The 21,125-nt window shown below is 50.3% G+C and overlaps 2 protein-coding genes across 2 annotated transcripts in view; both read left to right on the forward strand.

Moving 5' to 3' along the window:
- LOC144673668 (IgGFc-binding protein-like) overlaps positions 1–10,423 on the forward strand; it is an 89,925-nt gene extending 79,502 nt beyond the window's left edge. Inside the window, exons 18-23 of the mRNA XM_078535395.1 lie at positions 2,424–2,994; positions 5,078–5,277; positions 5,416–5,796; positions 8,340–8,626; positions 9,854–10,085; positions 10,331–10,423. Coding sequence (XP_078391521.1) covers positions 2,424–2,994; positions 5,078–5,277; positions 5,416–5,796; positions 8,340–8,626; positions 9,854–10,085; positions 10,331–10,423 — 1,764 coding nt within the window. The remainder of the gene's footprint in view (positions 1–2,423; positions 2,995–5,077; positions 5,278–5,415; positions 5,797–8,339; positions 8,627–9,853; positions 10,086–10,330) is intronic.
- Positions 10,424–10,447: 24 nt separating this feature from the next.
- LOC144673669 (uromodulin-like) lies at positions 10,448–16,448 on the forward strand. Its single transcript, XM_078535396.1, has 6 exons — positions 10,448–10,508; positions 12,053–12,237; positions 13,170–13,330; positions 14,180–14,428; positions 15,328–15,487; positions 16,356–16,448. The coding sequence occupies exons 1-6, from the start codon at positions 10,448–10,450 to the stop codon at positions 16,446–16,448; spliced, it is 909 nt and encodes a 302-aa protein (XP_078391522.1).
- Positions 16,449–21,125: the final 4,677 nt, after the last annotated feature.

The following is a 21,125-nucleotide window of genomic DNA, read 5'->3' on the forward strand; positions in this document are numbered from 1 at the left end:
GATTCCTCTGACACCTTACGTCACATCAACAATTTCCAGTTCCCTGGCCCCAACCGCTTCCTCTTCACCATGGATGTCCAATCCCTCTACTCCTCCATCCCCCACTGGGATGGTCTGAGGGCCCTTAGCTTCTTCCTTGAACAGAGGCCTGAACAATCCCCATCCTCCACTACTCTCCGTCTGGCTGAACTTGTTCTCACACTGAACAATTTCTCCTTTAACTCCTCTCACTTCCTCCACATAAAAGGTGTGGCTATGGGTACCCGCATGGGCCCCAGCTATGCCTGTCTCTTTATTGGGTATGTGGAACATTCCTTCTTCCAGTCCTACTCCGGCCCCCTCCCACAACTCTTTCTCCGGTACATCGATGATTACTTCGGTGCTGCTTCATGCTCTCGTCGGGACCTGGAAATATTTATTAATTTTGCTTCCAATCTCCACCCCTCCATCATTTTCACATGGTCCATCTCTGACACTTCCCTTCCCTTCCTTGACCTCTCTGTCTCAATTTCTGATGATAGACTGTCCACCAATATCCATTACAAGCCTACCGACTCCCACAGCTACCTCGACTACAGCTCCTCACACCCCGCTTCCTGTAAGGACTCCATCCCATTCTCTCAGTTCCTTCGCCTCCGTCGCATCTGTTCTGATGACGCTACCTTCAAAAACAGCTCCTCTGACATGTCCTCCTTCTTCCTTAACCGAGGTTTTCCACCCACGGTCGTTGACAGGGCCCTCAACCGTGTAGGCCCATATCCCACGCATCCGCCCTCACGCCTTCCCCTCCCTCCCAGAAACATGATAGGGTCCCCCTTGTCCTCACTTATCACCCCACCAGCCTCCGCATTCAAAGGATCATCGTCCGCCATTTCCGCCAACTCCAGCATGATGCCACCACCAAACACATCTTCCCTTCACCCCCCCTGACGGCATTCCGTAGGGATCGTTCCCTCCAGGACACCCTGGTCCACTCCTCCATCACCCCCTACTCCTCAACCCCCACTTATGGCACCTCCCCATGCCCACGCAGAATATGCAACACCTGCCCCTTCACTTCCTCTCTCCACACCGTCCAAGGGCCCAAACACTCCTTTCAAGTGAAGCAGCATTTCACTTGCATTTCCCCTAACTTAGTCTACTGCATTCGTTGCTCCCAATGCGGTTTCCTCTACATTGGAGAGACCAAACGCAGACTGGGCGACCGCTTTGCAGAACACCTGCGGTCTGTCCACAAAAAAGACCCAAACCTCCCTGTCGCTTGCCATTTTAACACACCACCCTGTTCTCTTGTCCACATGTCTGTCCTTGGCTTGCTGCATTGTTCCAGTGAAGCCCAACGCAAACTGGAGGAACAGCACCTTATCTTCCGACTAGGCACTTTACAGCATTCCGGGCTGAATATTGAATTCAACAACTTTAGATCTTAAACTCCCCCTCCCCCCTTCCACACCCCGTTTCTTCCCCCTCCCCTTTTTTTCAATAATTTATATAGATTAATCTTTTCCCACCTATTTCCATTATTTTTAAATCTACAACTAATACTTTGTTAGTCTTTCCACCCCACCCCCACTAGACCTGTACCTTGAGTATCCTGTCTTCCATTCTTAATTAGCACTTTTCTTAGATAATATCACCACCTTCAACACCTCTTTGATCCTTTTGTCTGTGACATCTTTTGATTATCTGCTCCTATCACTTCTTGCTTATCCCTACAACCACCGCCCCCACCCCCCTCAACTTCTCTCTCCCCCCGCCCCCGACCTTAGACCAGCTTATATTTCACCTCTCTCCTAACTATACTTCAGTTCTGCCGAAGGGTCATGAGGACTCGAAACGTCAACTGTTTTCTTCTCCACCGATGCTGCCAGACCTGCTGAGTTTTTCCAGGTAATTCTCCAAGACTGGGTATTGTGCAATGAGAAAGGCTGGTCAATCATTGGAACTCTTTACCCCAGAGAGCTATGGCGGCTCAACCATTGAGTCTGTTCAAGAGAGTAATCGTTAGATTTGTATCTATTAAGTATATCAAGCGATATGGAGATAGTGCGGCTCCACTCGAGAATCAGCCATGACTTAACTAGATGGGAGAGCAACCTCGAGGGGCTGAATGGCCTCTACCTGCTTCAACTCCTCCGCGTCCCTATGTTCCTTTGGTCAATGCTGTTCGTATGGAAAGCGCTGGGGCACATTTCTGACAGGCGCAATCAGAGGTTTTAATAAACGGAGAATATCTCTGTGCGTCATTAATGAGACTCGATAGGTTTGGATGCATTTCTCGTCCTGAAAGTCTTACCAGTCGATGGTAGAGTTGAGGATGATAGAGAGAGAAAGGGATCTCACAAGGTCTGTTTGGAGATGAATGATTTGATCTGATATTTCCCTCTCTGACTCAGTTTCTATTCCTGTCTCCCTGTTACCAGGTGAATGGCGAGGCCTTTAATTTACCAGTAAGATTAGAATCTGGGAATATCCACCTTTTCCAAAGCGGATCGGCGGCCGTGCTGCAGACGGGATTTGGTCTCCGGCTCTCCTATGACTGGAACCATTTCGCGGTGCTGACAGTTCCGAGGGTCTATTCCGGCTCTTTGTGCGGATTATGCGGAAATTTCAACGGGGACGGGGCTGACGATTTCGTGTCTCCCAACGGCACCGCGTTGGCTGCAGCCTCGGCTTTTGGGAACAGTTGGAATACCGCAGGTTCGGGCGCCGGGAGGGCGGACGCGCCCGAACCACAGGGCCCCCTGTGCAACGAAGCAGATCGCCGTGTGTACGCCTCGGACCGTCAATGCGGCGTGTTGAGCGAGGCCAGCGGGCCTTTCCGCCAATGCCATTCGGTGCTGAGCCCAACAACCGCCTTTGAAAACTGTGTTTTTGATCTTTGTGCATTAGCGGGAGAGGCCGGGACCCTCTGTCAGGCGATTGAATCTTATGCCTGGGATTGTCAGAGAAGAGGCGTCGCAATCGGAGATTGGAGAAATGGAACCGGCTGTGGTAATGGAATTTGCAAACCTCAACCGAATGATTGTAGCAAGTCTCAGGTCAATGTCCTGCTGACTGTATCCGGCCCATTGCTGTCTGATTGGCGATGTGGGTTAGGAGAAATTCTCCATGAGTCTCCGTGTCCGGTCCCTGTGGACAGGCTGAGGATTTCCTGTACCCCTCACCCCATCCAGCCCCATTCCCACCCTCAAACCCAACCCACATCCAGCCCAATTCCTACCCGCAACCCCACTGCCACGCAGACCGAACTCCTTCCCCCCCACCCAACTCCACCCCCATTCCCACCCCTGCCCCCACCCACATCCCTGCCTAGCCGAACACCCTTCTCAACATCCACGCAGCCCAACTCCCTTCTCCTCCCCTAAACAGCCCAAATCCCATCCCCACACCCATAGCAAACCCCTTCCCCACACCCAAACAGCCCATCGCCTTCCTCTCCCAGATCCACCCCCTTGCCAGCCATACGCAACCTAAGCCTTCCCCTCCCCCCCCAGCCTATCCCCCTTCCCCACAAGGACTAGCCCCCTTCCCCGCCCGGTCTATCGCCCTTCCCCGCCCGGCCTATCCCCCTCCCCCACCCAGCCTATACCCGTCCCCCACGCAGCCTACCCCCCTCCCCCACCCAGCCTATCCCCGTCCCCAACCCAGCCTATCCCCCTCCCCCACCCATCCTATCCCCCTCCCCCACCCAGCCTATCCCCCTCCCCCACCCAGCCTATCCCCCTCCCCCACCCAGCCTATCCCCCTCCCCCACCAATCCTACCCCCCCACTCCCCCACCCAGCCTAACCCCCCCCACTCCCCCACCCAGCCTAAACCCCTCCCCCACCCAGCCTATCCCCCTCCCCCAACGCAGCCTACCTCCCTCCCCCACCCAGCCAACCACCCACCTCCCAAATCTCTGTCATTTATGAATCAGGTGATTAAAGCGAATGGATGTTGCTCCAAGAGGAGCTGGAGATGCTGCGCAGTCCTGGCAGCCTCTGTGCGGAGAGGAGGAGCCTCTGTGTGGTGAGGAGGAGCCTCTGTGCGGAGAGGAGGAGCCTCTGTGCGGAGAGGAGCAGCCTCTGTGCGGTGAGGAGCAGGCTGTCTCGCTGGAGGTCTCCAAGTCAATGACCTCTCAGTTCCTTTGCCGCCGCTTTCAGCTTTTCTTTAAATCTATCGCCCTGGGTAAGAGGATTCTGGGGTGGGGGGCGGGGGGCTCATATTGGCGCTCGCTTTCCGGGCAGTTTCCGGTATGTTTGGGAGATGTGAAACATCTCTCTCCCCACCCCCCCAAACCCCTCCCGGGCTATCCCAATGGGGGCAGGAGAATGGCTCCGCCATCAAACCCAGCTCGCCGTTTGCACGGGACTGAAGCTTGGGCGGTATTCAGAGCCAGCTCCTTGTCCACTGAGCTTAATCGACTTCTGGTCTGCCTTCCGTATCCTTTGTGAATCCTCGGAGCCTCGTCCTTTCGGTGCCCGGTTTGTGGCTATGTTTTATCTCCCAGGTTTGTATTGAATGGTGATGGTGTGGGTCGGAGTGGAGAGATTGGTGTTTACTTGAAACCGTTTACAGCTCAGGAAATACGGCCCTGAGAAGCTAGAGGGTGTGATGGCGAAGTGGTTTTTGCCGCTATTATGCCAGGGACCCCGAGTAATGCCGCGGGGGTCCAGGTTCGAATCCCAGCCCTAGACTTTAAATTCATTAAAAATCTGGAATTTAAAATAAAAAGATAACGGATGACGGTGACCATGAACACCATTGCCGACTGTGTTCACCAATGCCCTCTAAGGAAGGAAATCTGCCGCCCTTACCGGGCCTGGTTGACTCTTAAGTGCCCTCCCAACAAGGCCAAGTAGTGATGGGCATTAAATGTTTGCCCAGCCAGTGACGCGCACATCCCATGAACGAAGTTTTTGAAAAAAAGGCTAATTTGTAGATCTGATTCGGAGCGAGTGGTTGTTTGGACTCCGGGTTTGTGGGAGACCGAATCCCCCTGACCGCTCCCTTTGAGGTGAATTTGCCTGTTGTCCGGCTACAGTCGACTATCTCGTGCCCATATTTACCTGTTCGTCTTTATTTGCCTCCAGGTGTCCGGTGCCCGGAAAACAGTCATTACGAGGTTTGTGGGGATCCCTCTCCTGAGAATTGTGCCAATGTTTCCGCCACATCGCCCTATGATTTGGGATGTTCTGAAGGCTGCTTCTGTAACCCTGGCTATCTGAGGAGCGGGGACAGTTGTGTCCCCTCCGGAGAGTGCGGGTGTTTCTACAATGGCGTGTATCTGAAGGTAGGTTCGCAGTTGACCACTAGCTGTCGCCACCGAGGTAGGTAAAGGGAGCGGTAATTGGTGCAAAACCGGCGAATATTTACAGTTTGGGGAAGCACAACTGACACCAGCTGAGATTTCACGAGATTTTCTTTGCAGGTAGCGGAGGCAACGTTGACCGCCGACTGCGGGTCGCGCTGCCAGTGTTATGCGGGAGGCGAGCTCAGATGTGTTCCTGCAGCCTGCGGCCGGACCGAGGAATGCAGGACGAGGAATGGCCGGAGAGGCTGCTTCAGTTCCTTCTCAACTTGCACCGTGACTGGTGACCCGCACTACCTGACCTTTGATGGCGCTCTAGCTCATTTCCAGGGGACCTGTGACTATGACATCACCAAAGTCTGCGGCCGTTCCCCGGCTTCGCCGTTCCGAGTGACCGCAGAGAACCGGCACCGGCGCAGCAACCTGGTATCGTTCGTGTCGCGTGTGCAAGTCTACCTCCCAGGGGTTCACATCGTCATAGAGAGCGGGAAAGATGTCCTGGTGAGTTTATTTTTCAGTGACTTGCTTGTGGATGTGGCTTTTTAGATTCATTCTTGGACTGTGGGTCTAGATACAAGTGAGGGGCAGGAGGTTTTGGCGGGGGGGGCGGGGTGGGGGGGGTGGGGGGCGGTGGCGGGGTGAGGAAAAGCTTTTTTACCCAGAGGGTGGTGAGGGTCTGGGATGCGCTGTCTGGGAGGGTGGTGGAGGCAGGTTAGCCTCACATACTTTAAAAAGCACCTGGATGAGCACTTGGCACATCATAACATTCAAGGCTATGGGCCCCAAGTGCTAGTAAATGGGATTAGGTAGGTAGGTCAGGTGTTTCTCACCTGTCGGTGCAGACTCGATGGGCCGAAGGGCCTCTTCCGCGCTGCGTTTCTGTGATTCTGGGCCCGTTCGTTTTAGAAAAGAGAAGGGTGAGGGGAGATTTGATCGAGGTGTTCAAAATCATGAGGGGTCCGGGACAGAGTCGATCGGGAGAAACTGTTCCCGTTGTTGGAAGGATCGAGAACCAGCGGGACCCAGATTTAAGGCGATTGGTAAAAGGAGCAAAGGGGACATGAGGAGAAACTTTTTCACACAGCGAGTGGTTAGGATCCGGAATGTTCTGCCGGAGAGTGTGGGGGAGGTAGATTCAATCGAGGATTTGAAAAGGGACTTGGATGGTTAGGTGTAGAGGAGGAATGTTCAGCGCTAGTTTGAAAGTTTAGTGTTTACATTGACCGACCAATAAAGAGTTTCTTCATGTTCATTCCGGGTAATGACAGACACTTCATTATTTCGCTTCTCCAGAATGAGATTGTTTTCATCACGTCACTATGCGTTAGCGCCTGAAAATAAAAGCAACGGGATTTCCTTAAATTTGCTATTTTTATCGAAACATTAAAACCTTGAGAAAGAGCTAGGTGTCTTAAAATGCAGAGCAGGGAAAATGCTGCTTTGTTTAGGATGAGGACACAATGCTGTCGAGAGAGATCTCTTCCCCAAGAATTCGTGAAAAGTTAACGTCAAGGTGCGATGGTTAGATTCTCCCTTGTTGGAGATGGTCATTGCCTGACACCTGTGTGGTGCGAATGTTACTTGCCACTTGTCAGCCCAAGCCTGGATATTGTCCAGGTCTTGCTGCATTTGGACATGGACTGCTTCAGTACCTGAGGAGTCGCGAATGGTGCTGAACATTGTGCAATCATCAGCAAACATCCCCACTTCTGACCTTATGATGGAAGGAAGGTCATTGATGAAGCAGCTGAAGATGGTTGGTCCTAGGACACAGTGATGTCCTGGAGCTGAGATGATTGACCTCCAACAACCACAAGCATCTTCCTTTGCGCTGGGTATGACTCCAAACAGTGGAGAGTTTTCCCCCTGATTCCCATTGACTCCAGTTTTGCTGGGGCTCCTTGAAGACACACTCGGTCAAATGCTACCTTGATGTCAAGGGCAGTCACTCTCACCTCTTGACCATGTTTAAACCGAGGCTGTAATGAGGTCAGCAGTTGGGTGACCCTGGCAGAACCCAAACTGGGCGTCAGTGAGCAGGTTATTGCTAAGCAAGTGCTGCTTGATAGCACTGTTGATGACCCCTTCCATTACTTTACTGATGATGGAGAGTAGACTGATGGGGCAGTAATTGGCCGGGTTGGATTTGTCCTGCTTTTTGTGTACAGGACAAACCTTGGCAATTTTCCACATAGCTGGGTAGATACCAGTGTTGTAGCTGTACTGGAACAGCTTGGCTAGGGGCGCGGCAAGTTCTGGAGCTCAGGTCTTCAGTGTCATTGCCACAGGGGCAGGAGAGGCCATTCAGCCCTTTGGACCCAACCTGCCATTCAATTACATCATGACTGACTGATATCCCTTAATAACTTTGGATAACAAAAATCTCCCAATCTCTGATTTAAAATGAAAGATGGATCAATTTCCATTTGGGGAAGAGAATTGCAAACTTCTCCCCGTCCGTGTGTACAAACCTTTCACTCGCGAAAAGTTGGCCTCTCATTTTTAGGCTCTTCCCCCTCGTCCCAGATTCTCCCCCACCCCCCACCGCCCCCACCCCCCACCCCACCCCATACCCCATCCCCCACCCCAACCCCTGCCCCCGCTCTAACCAGCGGAAAATAATTTCTTCCTGTCTAACCCTCACCATTTTGAAAGCTTCGATCAAATCCCACTCCCTCCCGGCTCCGCCCGCCCCCAGCCTTCCAAATTCCAGGGAATACCCGCCGAGTTTGTGTTTAATCTCTCCTGGTAATTTAACCCTTAGAGTCTCGGTCTCATTCTGGTAAATCGACACTGCGCTCTCTTCCTCTCTCTCTGTCTCTCTCGCCGAGGTCAATACATCCGCCGTAAGATGTGGGGCCAAGATTTGTTCAGCTGTATTATGTATTCGTAACTACCCTTCATTGAGCGCATTAGGCTGAGAAAGTATTCGCGCCTTTAGTGGGAGGCTACTGTCAATAGTTTTACGACAGAAGGTGGGTGGTTTATTTCAGTTGCGTCTGGCGACAGTCAACCAATGGGTCACCATGTTTTTGTATTCTCAGGTGAATGGGACAGCTGTTTTGCCCCCCTACAATATTCTTGCGGTGGCCAATATCTCCCGGGTGAATGGATTTATAGTGGTTGACGCGGTGAACAACGTTCAGGTGCATTATGACGGGCGGAGCACTCTGCTGGTATTGGTCGGGCCAGAGTACGCGGACAGATTGTGTGGGATGTGCGGGAACTTCAATGGCGACCCGACTGACGACAAGGTTCTACCCACGGGGCAAAGAGCGCGGAGCGACAACGAATTTGGAAATTCATGGAAAACGGGAAATAGTGGATTGAAGTAAGGGTTTCCCGCGTAAATCTCCCTCCACACTGTCCCCATCATACACTCCCAGGACAGGTACAGCATGGGGTTAGATACAGAGTAAAGTTCCCTCTACACTGTCCCCATCAAATACTCCCAGGACAGGGACAGCACGGGGTGAGATACAGAGTAAAGCTCCCTCTACACCGTCCCCATAATACACTCCCAGGACAGGTACAGCACGGGGTTAGATACAGAGTAAATCTCCCTCTACACTGTCCCCATCAGACACTCCCAGGACAGGGACAGCACGGGGTTAGATACAGAGTAAAACTCCCTCTACACCATCGCCACCAAACACACCCAGGACAGGTACAGCACGGGGTCAGATACAGAGTGAAGCTCCCTCTACACTGTCCCCATCAAACACTCCCAGGACAGGTACAGCACGGGGTTAGATGCAGAGTAAAGCTCCCTCTACACTGTCCCCATCAAACACTCCCAGGACAGGTACAGCACGGGGTTAGACACAGAGTAAAGCTCCCTCTACACTGTCCCCATCAAACGCTCCCAGGACAGGTACAGCACGGGGTTAGACACAGAGTAAAGCTCCCTCTACACTGTCCCCATCAAACTCTCACAGGACAGGTACAGCACGGGGTTAGATACAGAGTAAAGCTCCCTCTACACTGTCCCCATCAAACACTCCCAGGACAGGTACAGCACGGGGTTAGATACAGAGTAAAGCTCCCTCTACACTGTCCCCATCAAACACTCCCAGGACAGGTACAGCACGGGGTAAGAAGCAGAGTAAAGCTCCCTCTACACTGTCCCCATCAAACACTCCCAGGACAGGTACAGCACGGGGTTAGATGCAGAGTAAAGCTCCCTCTACACTGTCCCCATCAAACACTCCCAGGACAGGCACAGCACGGGGTTAGATACAGAGTAAAGCTCCCTCTACACTGTCCCCATCAAACACTCCCAGGACAGGAACAGCACGGGGTTAGATACAGAGGAAAGCTGCCTCTAAATTGCCAGTCTAATCTTTGAGGGGATTGGCACATGTTAAGGAAATGATGGCAATCCTGTTAACCAGTGTCCCTGTGGATTGTGTTGGAGGGACTCAGGAATATTCACTCTTGGGAAGAGCAGAATTTCAGAGAAAGCTGATGTTGCGGTTTCTGGGCGAATGAGAGTGTGTTAAGCTCCGTGACACTTTTTGTTAATTGTCACTTTGTTCATTTGGTTTCTCTTGTATAGTTGTGAAGACGGAAGTGGAAATGTGGAATCTGATTGTCCCCGAGCTGCGCAGTTTGCATCCCTCTGTTCGATCATCCTCAATGAAACCGGTCCCTTTGCTGAATGTCACTGGCACCTGGAGCCCAGGAATTATTACATATCTTGTGTGTATGACCTGTGTGTGCACGGGACGGGAGAGCTGATGCTATGTGGGGCTATTGAAGCCTATGAAACGGCTTGTAGTTTAAAAGGGGTATCGATCCCTCCATGGCGGGCCAGCCGAAACTGTCGTAAGAACCCTTTTTGCTTCTTCATACTTGTCGGCAATTGTAGCTGTAAATATGCAGGAGGGGGCGCACTGCCCGGTTTGGGTAATGATCGCTCCGCTCCAATGTGCTCGGCCAGTGGCGGAGAGGATCCCGCCTGGTAGTTCTGTTCCAACGTGCACACTGGCGAGTTTCTGAAATGTGTAACGATTCAGTCTGTCCTTTATTTCAGCCCAACAGCACCCGTGTGAAGAGCAGCAGTGTCGGGGGAATGAATGGTGCGGAGAGCGAAGAGGAGTTTTCGGATGTTTTTGTGATGATGTAAGAGGCAGCGCGCAAGACAAGAGATATGGTAAGAAAGTTATCGTGCAGGGCGTGTGGAGAGCTGTCAGTTACCTCCCTACAGGAAGGTTCAGAGACTTGGTGATTAAACCCTCTGATATCCCTGGGATAAAAGAGCAGACAAAAACTCTGCCACAGACAATTTCAATAATATATCCCACTCTGCATTAAACCTTAACACTGTCCACATGAAACACTCCCAGGACAAGTACAGCACAGGGTTAGATACAGAGTAAAGCTCCCTCTACACTGTCCCCATGAAACAGTCCCAGGGCAGCTACAGCACGGGGTTAGATACAGAGTAAAGCTCCCTCTACACCGTCCCCATCAAACACTCCTAGGGCAGATACAGTACGGGGTTAGATACAGAGTAAAGCTCCCTCTACACTGTCCCCATCAAACACTCCCAGGACAGGTGCAGCACGGGGTTAGATACAGAGTAAAGCTCCCTCTACACTGTCCCCATCAAACACTCCCAGGACAGGTACAGCACGGGGTTAGATGCAGAATAAAGCTCCCTCTACACTGTCCCCATCAAACACTCCCAGGACAGGTACAGCACATGGTTAGATACAGAGTAAAGCTCCCTCTAAATTGCCAGTCTAATTTTTGCGGAGTTTCGCACACGTTTTGGAAATGATGACCTTCCTGTTAAACACTGACCATTTTGATTGTGTTGGAGGGTCTCGATGGTATTCCCTTCTGGTAAATGTTGTTTTATTCATTCACGGGACGTGGGTGTCGTTGGCTGGGCCCAGCATTTATTGCCCATCCCTAATTGCCCCTTGAGAAGGTGGGGGTGAGCTGCCTTCTTGAACCGCTGCAGTTCCGTGTGGTGTAGGTACACCCACAGCGCTGTTAGGGAGGCAGTTCCAGAATTTTGACCCAGCCACAGTGAAGGAACTGCCGATATATTTCCAAGTCAGGATGGTGAGTTACTTGGAGGGAAACCTTGACAACCTAAAACCCTAATATGTTTAAATTCAATATTTTCACGTCTTTTACTGATTATTTTAATGTTTTTCTTTAAATGAGAACAATTCGACAAGAGACGTGGCTTGTGATGTAAAGCGGTAAACCTTAGTTATAATCTGTCGGCATGGATACACTTCACCTCACCAATTTTACATGTTGTTTGCAAATTCTAAGGCAACTGAAAAATTAACGCATCTTTAGTCATTTTTAATCATTCCCCATATCTGCGCGTTTATGTCCTTAAACCTCAGGCCGCTCTATCCAGTCTCCCCCTCAGACAACAGCGGCTTCGGTCACATGATGCCGTCCGGTTCCAGATGATCCTCCGATCGAGTTACGTCATGAACTCCGGCTCCTTTCCCATCATTCACTCTGGAATGACCAGCTCCCCCTGTCGGTCCTTTAACGTATTCCATTCTGAGGCCGCCGGGCTGATACTTCTTAGTGTCAGTTCAGCAAAGGGCTCGGGGGCCAATCCCAATCGGCGGAAACGGGTTTTGTGGAAAGGGGGCAGGGAATATAGGGAAAAGCTAAACTTCCTCAGCCCAATGAACCCGCGTGTCACCCCCACACTGAATTATTACAGACCCAGGACCTGTTTTTCTAACTTGTTGACGGCCATTGTGTTTGGTTGCAGATTACAGACTGACCTGTAAAGGGAATGCCAGTGAGGTCTCGCTCTCCCGCTGCCTACTGTTCAATGATGGTTGGCTCGCCAGCTCCTTCCATCTGAATGACCCCCGTTGTATCGGGCAGGTCACCGGCGGAAGGCTGGAGTTTCAGTTTGACAGCAGCAGACGATTTTGCGGCTCCGATGTCAAGGTATCTACGCGCAGAGCAGGTCAAAGTGAAAACATAAAAAGTGGAGGCTTTGTACAAACCTTTCTCGTATCGTTCATCCAAAGGCGAGGGGGTGAAATCCGACTCCCGCCATTTTAGGGTCAAGGCGCGCCCGACTCTCACACCGAATCCTTCCCCCATCAATGAATCGATCTGAGCAGGTGGTGAAGGCTCAGGGGAATGTTTTTGGGGTCGTTTTGCGGAGAACATTCATGTTGAAAGCGGTTCGGTCAGAGGGCCTGACCCTCACAATCGTTTCTGATCCCTGGAAGGTCCCGGCAGCTTTCCCCTCAACCCTCAGGGAGCTCGGCTGGAAAGGAGGTAGAAACTGATGTTGGACGGGGGCGCAAAGCTGGCATTACAGACAGATGGAGGGACGGCTGGCGGGGGAGGGGGTAGGGGGGGCGGGGAGATGGTCAGTGCCATAGCGCCCGAATTGTGCTAAACCCCCAGGTCAAATTCCCGCTGCATCCAGACTGGGTCAGGGGGTAGAAGCTGCGCTCACCGTCCTCTGCTCCCCACCCCACGACCCGCGCCCCCACCCCCTCCATGCCCCCACACTACCCGCCCCCCCACCCCCACACCCACCCCGCCCCCACACTACCCGCCCCCCCACCCCCCAACCCCACCCGCCAACATCCCCACACTCACCCCGCGCCCCTACCCCCCCAACACCCCCACCACGCCCCCACACTACCCCCCCACCCCCACACCCACCCCGACCCCACACCACCCGCCCCCCCACCCCCACACCCACCCCACCCCCAACCCCCCAACACCCCCCACACCCCCTACACCCCCACCACGCCCTCACCCCCCGAGCTGCTGAAACCATCTGAGGGCAGTAACCTGTGTTGACATTTTAGCGTCGCTTTGATTATATGATGTTAATTAAACATTATTTAAATGTTTAGATAAACAGAACGCACGTTATTCATTCAAACACTATCCGAGCATCGGTTGTTGAAAATTACGGAGTTGTCTCACGGAACCGGACAATGAATTTGGGATTCTCGTGTGCCTACCCTCTGACTGCGAACATTTCCCTCTTTGTGTCGGATGAAGTGGTGCATAGGTAAGGACTTCCTGAATTCCAACTGCACCAACTAATCGCCTACAGATTGATAGGCGCCACTGGAGAAAACATGAAACGAGCGGGGAATTCCCTCTGCTGGGAGCGTTAATTCGGACTGAAGCCAGATCAGGTCAAGTTTCTGCAGGCGTGGTCAGAGCGGCCGGTCCTGTGCTAGCCCGCCAGACCCCGCTGTAAAAAGTTACTGACTGCTGGGCGCTTTTCTGCTTAAAATAGAATATATCAAATCAAATGAAAGTTTTCCTCTTTACATATTTTCCAACATGGTGATTGAAAATTAAAAAGCAGTTTTCTCTGCCAATGAAGCGTGTGGGCGGCCTCTCTACCTCCGTTGGTAAGAAAGTCACGCACTTGCGACCAGCACTCGCTGGTCACTGCGACCCTTTTGCGCCCTTTCCCCAGCTGCACTAGCTGCCCGAAGTTACGCGCGCACTTGGATGTTGCTTCCACCTCTCACTCAATGACCTCCAGCCCTCTCTCCACTGCCATTTCCAAATTGCTGCTCTTCCCCTAGCCTGGATCCGGGATTTTGTGCAAAGCGGTTAGAAACATGAACACAACTCGCCTTGATTGTGATTTTCAGTGATCAGGTAGAAGATGATTATTGCAAATTACGAATGTCTGGGGTAAAAAAACAAAACAAAACTCCAATTCCTCTGCTCGAAAATGAAACTTGAACTACGGAATGTACATTATTTATGCTACTTCCAATCTTGCACCTTGCTCAAAATTGACCCTGGAATCATTTTGAGGTTATGGTGGTCTTATGAAAGCTGATGCCTATTGATTTATTATATTTCAATCAAGTTTTTTCTTTCTTTCATTGAATAGTGTCGTAAACGCTGCATTGCCAGAAGGTGAAGGGTCCTATGAAGTGATGATGATTATGTACCGCGACCGGCAGTATCAACAGCCCTTCACTGGGACCCCAGTGAGACTTATTGTAGACGACAGGGTTTATATTAGGATCCGGGCCTCCGGAATAGACCCCAGTCAATTTGTGCTAACAGTGGATAACTGTTGGACAACTCCGGTGAGGAACCCTTCCTCTCAAACAAGATGGAGTCTGATCAGCAGCCAGTGAGTATGCTCCGAGCTTATTAATACTCTATGTACTGGAACTCTCTCACTCAATGCCTGTACCCCGGTCTTTTCAAATCCCTCACTTGCCTCTCTAGCCTCCCTGTTTCCTTTCCACTCCACCCTGCTCTGACCAGGATTGCGTTAAAATCGTAGCAAAAGTGCACATTGCTGCCAGAGTTTTCGAAGTGAAGGATGGGACATCCTTCTGTGTCACTCAAGAATAGGAGACGTTCCTTTATTCCCTTCACTATGGACAGAATACTGTCATGAGATAGGCTACTAGCCGACTGTTGCCTTGTCTGGGTGACTGGGTATATTCTGTGCAGACAAACGGAGTTAATGTTTCGAGTTAATGGCCCTTCATCAGAACTGGGGAAAGGTTGGAGAGGTAACGGGTTTGAATCAGGCACAGAAAGGAGCGAGGGAGTGTGAGGGAGTGTGGGGGAGTGGGAGGGGGGGAGGTGCACAATAATGAAGAATTGTTTTTGATAGATTAGAGACAGGAGAGAAGAAAAGACAAGGGACACGCCGGGGGGAGGGGTGGGGGAATGGGGCCAATGAAGGAAAGGAAAATGGATCAAAAGATGGAAAATGTATTAAGATGCTATGTGCCAGGGATTAATCGGTTGGAGAAGACTATTGGCAAGATGTCACGGAGTTGACGCTATTTGGATTGCGCTTTGAAAGATCCGGCACAGACTCGATGGGCCGAATGGTGTTCCATGAATCTGTGGAAGATTCCATGAGGCAACTGTGGAAAAATAACCAGAAGTCAATGTTAATACTTTCCGATTGATCGATCGTCTAAGATTCCTTACTCTGAATCACCTGATTTTCAGTATGTAACATGTTCTGATGTTTTGCATTAATGATATTTAACACGTTATTCACCACAGGTGCCCAAATACTTTAAGCGAGGTGGAAGTAGACGAAGATGGGGTCTCCCCTGTTTGCCGCTTCTCATTCATGGCGTTTAAATTTGTTGGCGATGTGAATCAGGTCTATCTGCATTGTCAAATAAGGCTCTGTAACTTCAAAACCACCCAATGTGCAACGGTAAATCAATCTCCTCTTTCCTCGTGGTGTTAATTTATTACTTGTTCTGTTCATACTCAGAATAACAAGTCACTCTCTGATCCTCTTTAAAGTTAAATATTTCCGGACGCTCTCTTCAGTTTAAAAAGGTGCCAAATGTTGTTTTACAATTTGTCTCCCACTAGGCGTCGCTAGTCCATCCCAGTGCACCGATGCTAATCTGTCAGTCAGACAGGGCCGAACTCCTTCACCAAACCAGCACGGATTAGTCTGTCGCAGCCTGTCGGCGGTATACTGAGATCGTGGGTGGTTTGGAGAGTTAGCACCTGCAAATAAAAACTAGACGACAGTAGAAGAATAGTGTCTGAGGAGGGAAGGTCCAGTGAGCACTAAACCTGTTAACAGAGGAGAGTAAAGACAAACGGTAATGCATTTCCCAGAGTTCAGTTTTCAGCTGAGACAACTTCCCGTAAACAATAACTCGGATTCTGCGCATACGGACCTCCACAAAGATCCAATGCCAAGTTGCAGAATTCAGGAATTGAGCAGATGTTGAGTGCGAAGAGTGATGCACTCCCTCATTGGACCACCTCCTGCCACCTGGGGAAATTGGCGGTGTTGGAATTGGAAGAGCCAAGCTGCATCTCTCTGCGGCCCAATTCCCGGTTCAACCCCTTTAAGGTGTTCGCGTTGACACTGCGCACTCGGGCATTGTGAGTGACGGGGGATTGTTTTCTCTCTCCTGCTGGTACCTCCCGGGGAAAAAATAAAACCGTTCCTTCAGAGCATTTTAGAAAGTGGTTGGAACTCGGGACGCAGGAATTCGTTTCTTCATTTCAGGGCCAAGATTTTCATGAATTAAAGAAAATATAATCATTCTATTTCACAGAACTGTGGCTTGAAATGTGGCATTGCTGTGATATTGCGCCAGTTCAGGTGGAATTGCAGTGATATTGCACCAGTTCAGGTGGAATTGCGGTGATATTGCCCCAGTTCAGGTGGAATTGCTGTGATATTGTCCCAGTTCAGGTGGAATTGCGGTGATATTGTCCCAGTTCAGGTGGAATTGCGGTGATATTGTCCCAGTTCAGGTGGAATTGCAGTGATATTGCACCAGTTCAGGTGGAATTGCGGTGATATTGTCCAAGTTCAGGTGGAATTGCAGTGATATTGTCCCAGTTCAGGTGGAATTGCAGTGATATTGCACCAGTTCAGGTGGAATTGCGGTGATATTGTCCAAGTTCAGGTGGAATTGCAGTGATATTGTCCCAGTTCAGGTGGAATTGCGGTGATATTGTCCCAGTTCAGGTGGAATTGCAGTGATATTGCACCAGTTCAGGTGGAATTGCGGTGATATTGTCCAAGTTCAGGTGGAATTGCGGTGATATTGTCCCAGTTCAGGTGGAATTGCGGTGATATTGTCCCAGTTCAGGTGGAATTGCAGTGATATTGTCCCAGTTCAGGTGGAATTGCGGTGATATTGCTCCAGTTGATGTGGAATTGCAGTAATATTGTGTCAGTTTTGGTGGTATTGCGGTGATATTGTCCCAGTTCAGGTGGAATTGCGGTGATATTGCACCAGTTCAGCTGGAATTGCAGTGATATTGCCCCAGTTCAGGGGGAATTGCTGTGATATTGTCCCAGTTCAGGTGGAATTGCTGTGATATTGTCCCAGTTCAGGGGGAATTGCTGTGATATTGTCCCAGTTCAGGTGGAATTGCTGTGATATTGCGCCAGTCCAGGTGGAATTGCGGTGATATTGTCCCAGTTCAGGTGGAATTGCGGTGATATTGTCCCAGTTCAGGTGGAATTGCGGTGATATTGTCCCAGTCCAGGTGGAATTGCGGTGATATTGCCCCAGTTCAGGTGGAATTGCGGTGATATTGCCCCAGTTCAGGTGGAATTGCGGTGATATTGCTCCAGTTCAGGTGGAATTGCGGTGATATTGCTCCAGTTCAGGTGGAATTGCGGTGATATTGCTCCAGTTCAGGTGAAATTCCGGTGATATTGCCCCAGTTTAGGTTGGAATTGCGGTGATATTGTCCCAGTTCAGGTGGAATTGCAGTGATATTGCTCCAGTTCAGGTGGAATTGCAGTGATATTGCCCCAGTTCAGGTGGAATTGCAGTGATATTGCCCCAGTTCAGGTGGAATTGCGGTGATATTGCGCCAGTTCAGGTGGAATTGCAGTGATATTGCCCCAGTTCAGGTGGAATTGCAGAGATATTGCCCCAGTTCAGGTGGAATTGCAGAGATATTGCACTAGTTCAGGTGGAATTGCAGTGATATTGTCCCAGTTCAGGTGGAATTGCTGTGATATTGCCCCAGTTCAGGTGGAATTGCAGTGATATTGCCCCAGTTCAGGTGGAATTGCGGTGATATTGCCCCAGTTCAGGTGGAATTGCAGTGATATTGCCCCAGTTCAGGTGGAATTGCAGTGATATTGCCCCAGTTCAGGTGGAATTGCGGTGATATTGCTCCAGTTCAGGTGAAATTGCAGTGATATTGCCCCAGTTCAGGTGGAATTGCATAGATATTGCGCTAGTTCAGGTGGAATTGCAGTGATATTGTCCCAGTTCAGGTGGAATTGCAGTGATATTGCCCCAGTTCAGGTGGAATTGCGGTGATATTGCCCCAGTTCAGGTGGAATTGCAGTGATATTGCCCCAGTTCAGGTGGAATTGCTGTGATATTGTCCCAGTTCAGGTGGAATTGCGGTGATATTGCCCCAGTTCAGGTGGAATTGCGGTGATATTGCCCCAGTTCAGGTGGAATTGCGGTGATATTGCTCTAGTTCAGGTGAAATTCCGGTGATATTGCCCCAGTTCAGATGGAATTGCAGTGATATTGCTCCAGTTCAGGTGGAATTGCAGTGATATTGCCCCAGTTCAGGTGGAATTGCAGTGATATTGCCCCAGTTCAGGTGGAATTGCGGTGATATTGCGCCAGTTCAGGTGGAATTGCAGTGATATTGCCCCAGTTCAGGTGGAATTGCAGAGATATTGCCCCAGTTCAGGTGGAATTGCAGAGATATTGCGCTAGTTCAGGTGGAATTGCAGTGATATTGTCCCAGTTAAGGTGGAATTGCAGTGATATTGCCCCAGTTCAGGTGGAATTGCGGTGATATTGCGCCAGTTCAGGTGGAATTGCAGTGATATTGCCCCAGTTCAGGTGGAATTGCAGTGATATTGCCCCAGTTCAGGTGGAATTGCGGTGATATTGCGCCAGTTCAGGTGGAATTGCAATGATATTGCCCCAGTTCAGGTGGAATTGCTGTGATATTGCCCCAGTTCAGGTGGAATTGCTGTGATATTGTCCCAGTTCAGGTGGAATTGCGGTGATATTGCCCCAGTTCAGGTGGAATTGCTGTGATATTGCGCCAGTTCAGGTGGAATTGCGGTGATATTGCCCCAGTTCAGGTGGAATTGCTGTGATATTGCGCCAGTTCACGTGGAATTGCTGTGATATTGCGCCAGTTCCGCTCGACTCCCCGTTATAATGAAGACTTTGTCTTGAATTTAGAGTTGCTCTGCACGAAGGGCTCTTCGGAGGAGCAGCCACTCAGAAGTCCTCACCGCTGGCCCACTTACCACTGTTGAATCAAACACATATACAGGTACAGCAGGTGAGTGACCAGGTTAAACATGATGCTGCATCAGACTGCAACCTGTGGATTGAAAAGATTTACCCGACAGTGAACAATAGTCTATGTGCCCTGGAAGATTTGCTCTGAGCTCGTGATCTAGCTCTCAAATAAGTCAGTTCAGTCACCTCAGTCAGATAAATAGCAAGATGCGGACAATATCCAGGCCTGGACTGTTAACTGGCAAGTAACATTCGTGCCACACAAGTGCCAGGCAATGACCATTTCCAACAAGAAGGAAGCCAACCATCTCCCCTAGTCATTCAATAGCTGAATTACCATGGCTGAATCCCACGCTATCAACAACCTGAAGGTTACCGTTCACAGAACCACAGAATCACGCAGTGCAGAAGAGGCCCTTCGGCTCTTCAAGTCTGCACCGACACGTGAGAAACTCCTGATCTACCTACCTAATCCCATTTACCAGCACTTGGCCCATAGCCTTGAATGTTATGACGTGCCAAGTGTTCATCCAGGTACTTTTTAAAGGATGTGAGGCAACCCACCTCCACCACCCTCCCAGGCAGTGAATTCCAGACCGTCACCACCCTTTGGGTAAAAGAGTTTTTCCTCACATCCCCCCTAAGCCTCCTGCCCCTCACCTTGAACTTGTGTCCCCTCGTGACTGACCCTTCAACTAAGGGGAACAGCTGCTCCCTATGCACCCTGTCCATGCCCCTCATAATCTTGTACACCTCGATCAGATCGCACCTCAGTCTTCTCTGCTCCAGTGAAAACAACCCAAGTCTATCCAACCTCTTTTCATAACTTAAATGCTTCTTCCCAGGCAACATCCTGGTGAATCTCCTCTGCACCCCCTCCAGTGCAATCACATCCTTCCTACATTGTGGCGACCAGAACTGCATACAGTTCTCCAGCTGTGGCCTCACCAAGGCTCTATACAACTCCAACATGACTTTCCTACTTTTGTAACGTTTGCCTCGATTGATAAAGGCAAGTGTCCCATATGTATTTTTCAATGCCCCACCAACATGCCCCTCTGCCTTCAGAGATCTATGGACACATACGCCATGTTCCCTTTGTTTCTCAGAACTTCCTAGTGTCATGCCGTTCATTGAATACTTCCTTGTCAAAATACTCCTTCCAAAGTGTATCACCTCACATTTTTCAAGGTTAAATTCCATCTTCCACTTATCTGTCCATTTGACCATCCCGTCTATACCTTCCTGTAGCCCAAGACACTCAACCTCACTTTTAACCACCCAGCAAATCTTTGTGTAATCCACAAATTTACTAATCCTACCCCCCACATAGTCATCTATGTCATTTATATAAATGACGAATAATAGGGGACCCAGTACTGATCCCTGTGGTATGCCACTGGACACTGGCTTCCAGTCACTAAAGCATCCTTCTGTCAACGCCCTCTGTCTCCTACAACGAAGCCAATTTTGAATCCACCTTATCAAATTACCCTGCGCATTTGCCTTCTTTATAAGTCTCCCATGTCTGACCTTGTCAAAGGCTTTGCTGAAATCCACATAAACTGGATCAACTGCACTACCCTCATCTAACACTTGATCACCTCCTCAAAAAATTCAATCAAATTTGTTAGGCATGACCTCCCTCTGACAAAGCCATGCTGACTATCCCTGATCAAACCTTGACCAGGAACTGAACTGGAATAGCTGGATAAATATTGTCGCTTCAAGACCAGGTCTCAAGTCGGGAACCCTGCGGCGAGTAGCTCGCCTCCTGACTCCCCAAAGCCTGTCCACCATCTCCATTGCACAAGTCAGGAGTGTGATGGAATACTCCCCACTTACCTGGATGAGTGCAGCTCCCACAACACTCAAAAAGCTTGACACTGTCCAGGACAAAGCAGCCCAGTTGATTGGCACCACATCCACAAACATTGACTCCCTCCACCACCGACGCACAGTAGCAGCAGTGTGTGTACCATGTGCAAGATGCACTGCTGCAGCTCACCAAGGATTGCTAGAAAGCACCTTCCAAACCCACAACCACTACCTTCTAGAAGGACAAGGGCAGCAGAC

Source organism: Cetorhinus maximus, unplaced genomic scaffold (assembly GCF_964194155.1).
Source record: "Cetorhinus maximus unplaced genomic scaffold, sCetMax3.hap1.1 HAP1_SCAFFOLD_429, whole genome shotgun sequence".
NCBI classification, from domain to species: Eukaryota; Metazoa; Chordata; class Chondrichthyes; order Lamniformes; family Cetorhinidae; genus Cetorhinus; species Cetorhinus maximus.

What these genes read in the sequence shown, in the direction of transcription:
- LOC144673669 (XM_078535396.1), top strand. Translation starts at nt 10,448, where the DNA reads ATGGTAAGAAAGTTATCGTGCAGGGCGTGTGGAGAGCTGTCAGTTACC. An exon ending in TGGAGTCTGATCAGCAGCCA is followed by an intron (nt 14,429 to 15,327) that starts GTGAGTATGCTC and finishes TATTCACCACAG; the next exon opens with GTGCCCAAATACTTTAAGCG. An exon ending in AAACCACCCAATGTGCAACG is followed by an intron (nt 15,488 to 16,355) that starts GTAAATCAATCT and finishes TCTATTTCACAG; the next exon opens with AACTGTGGCTTGAAATGTGG.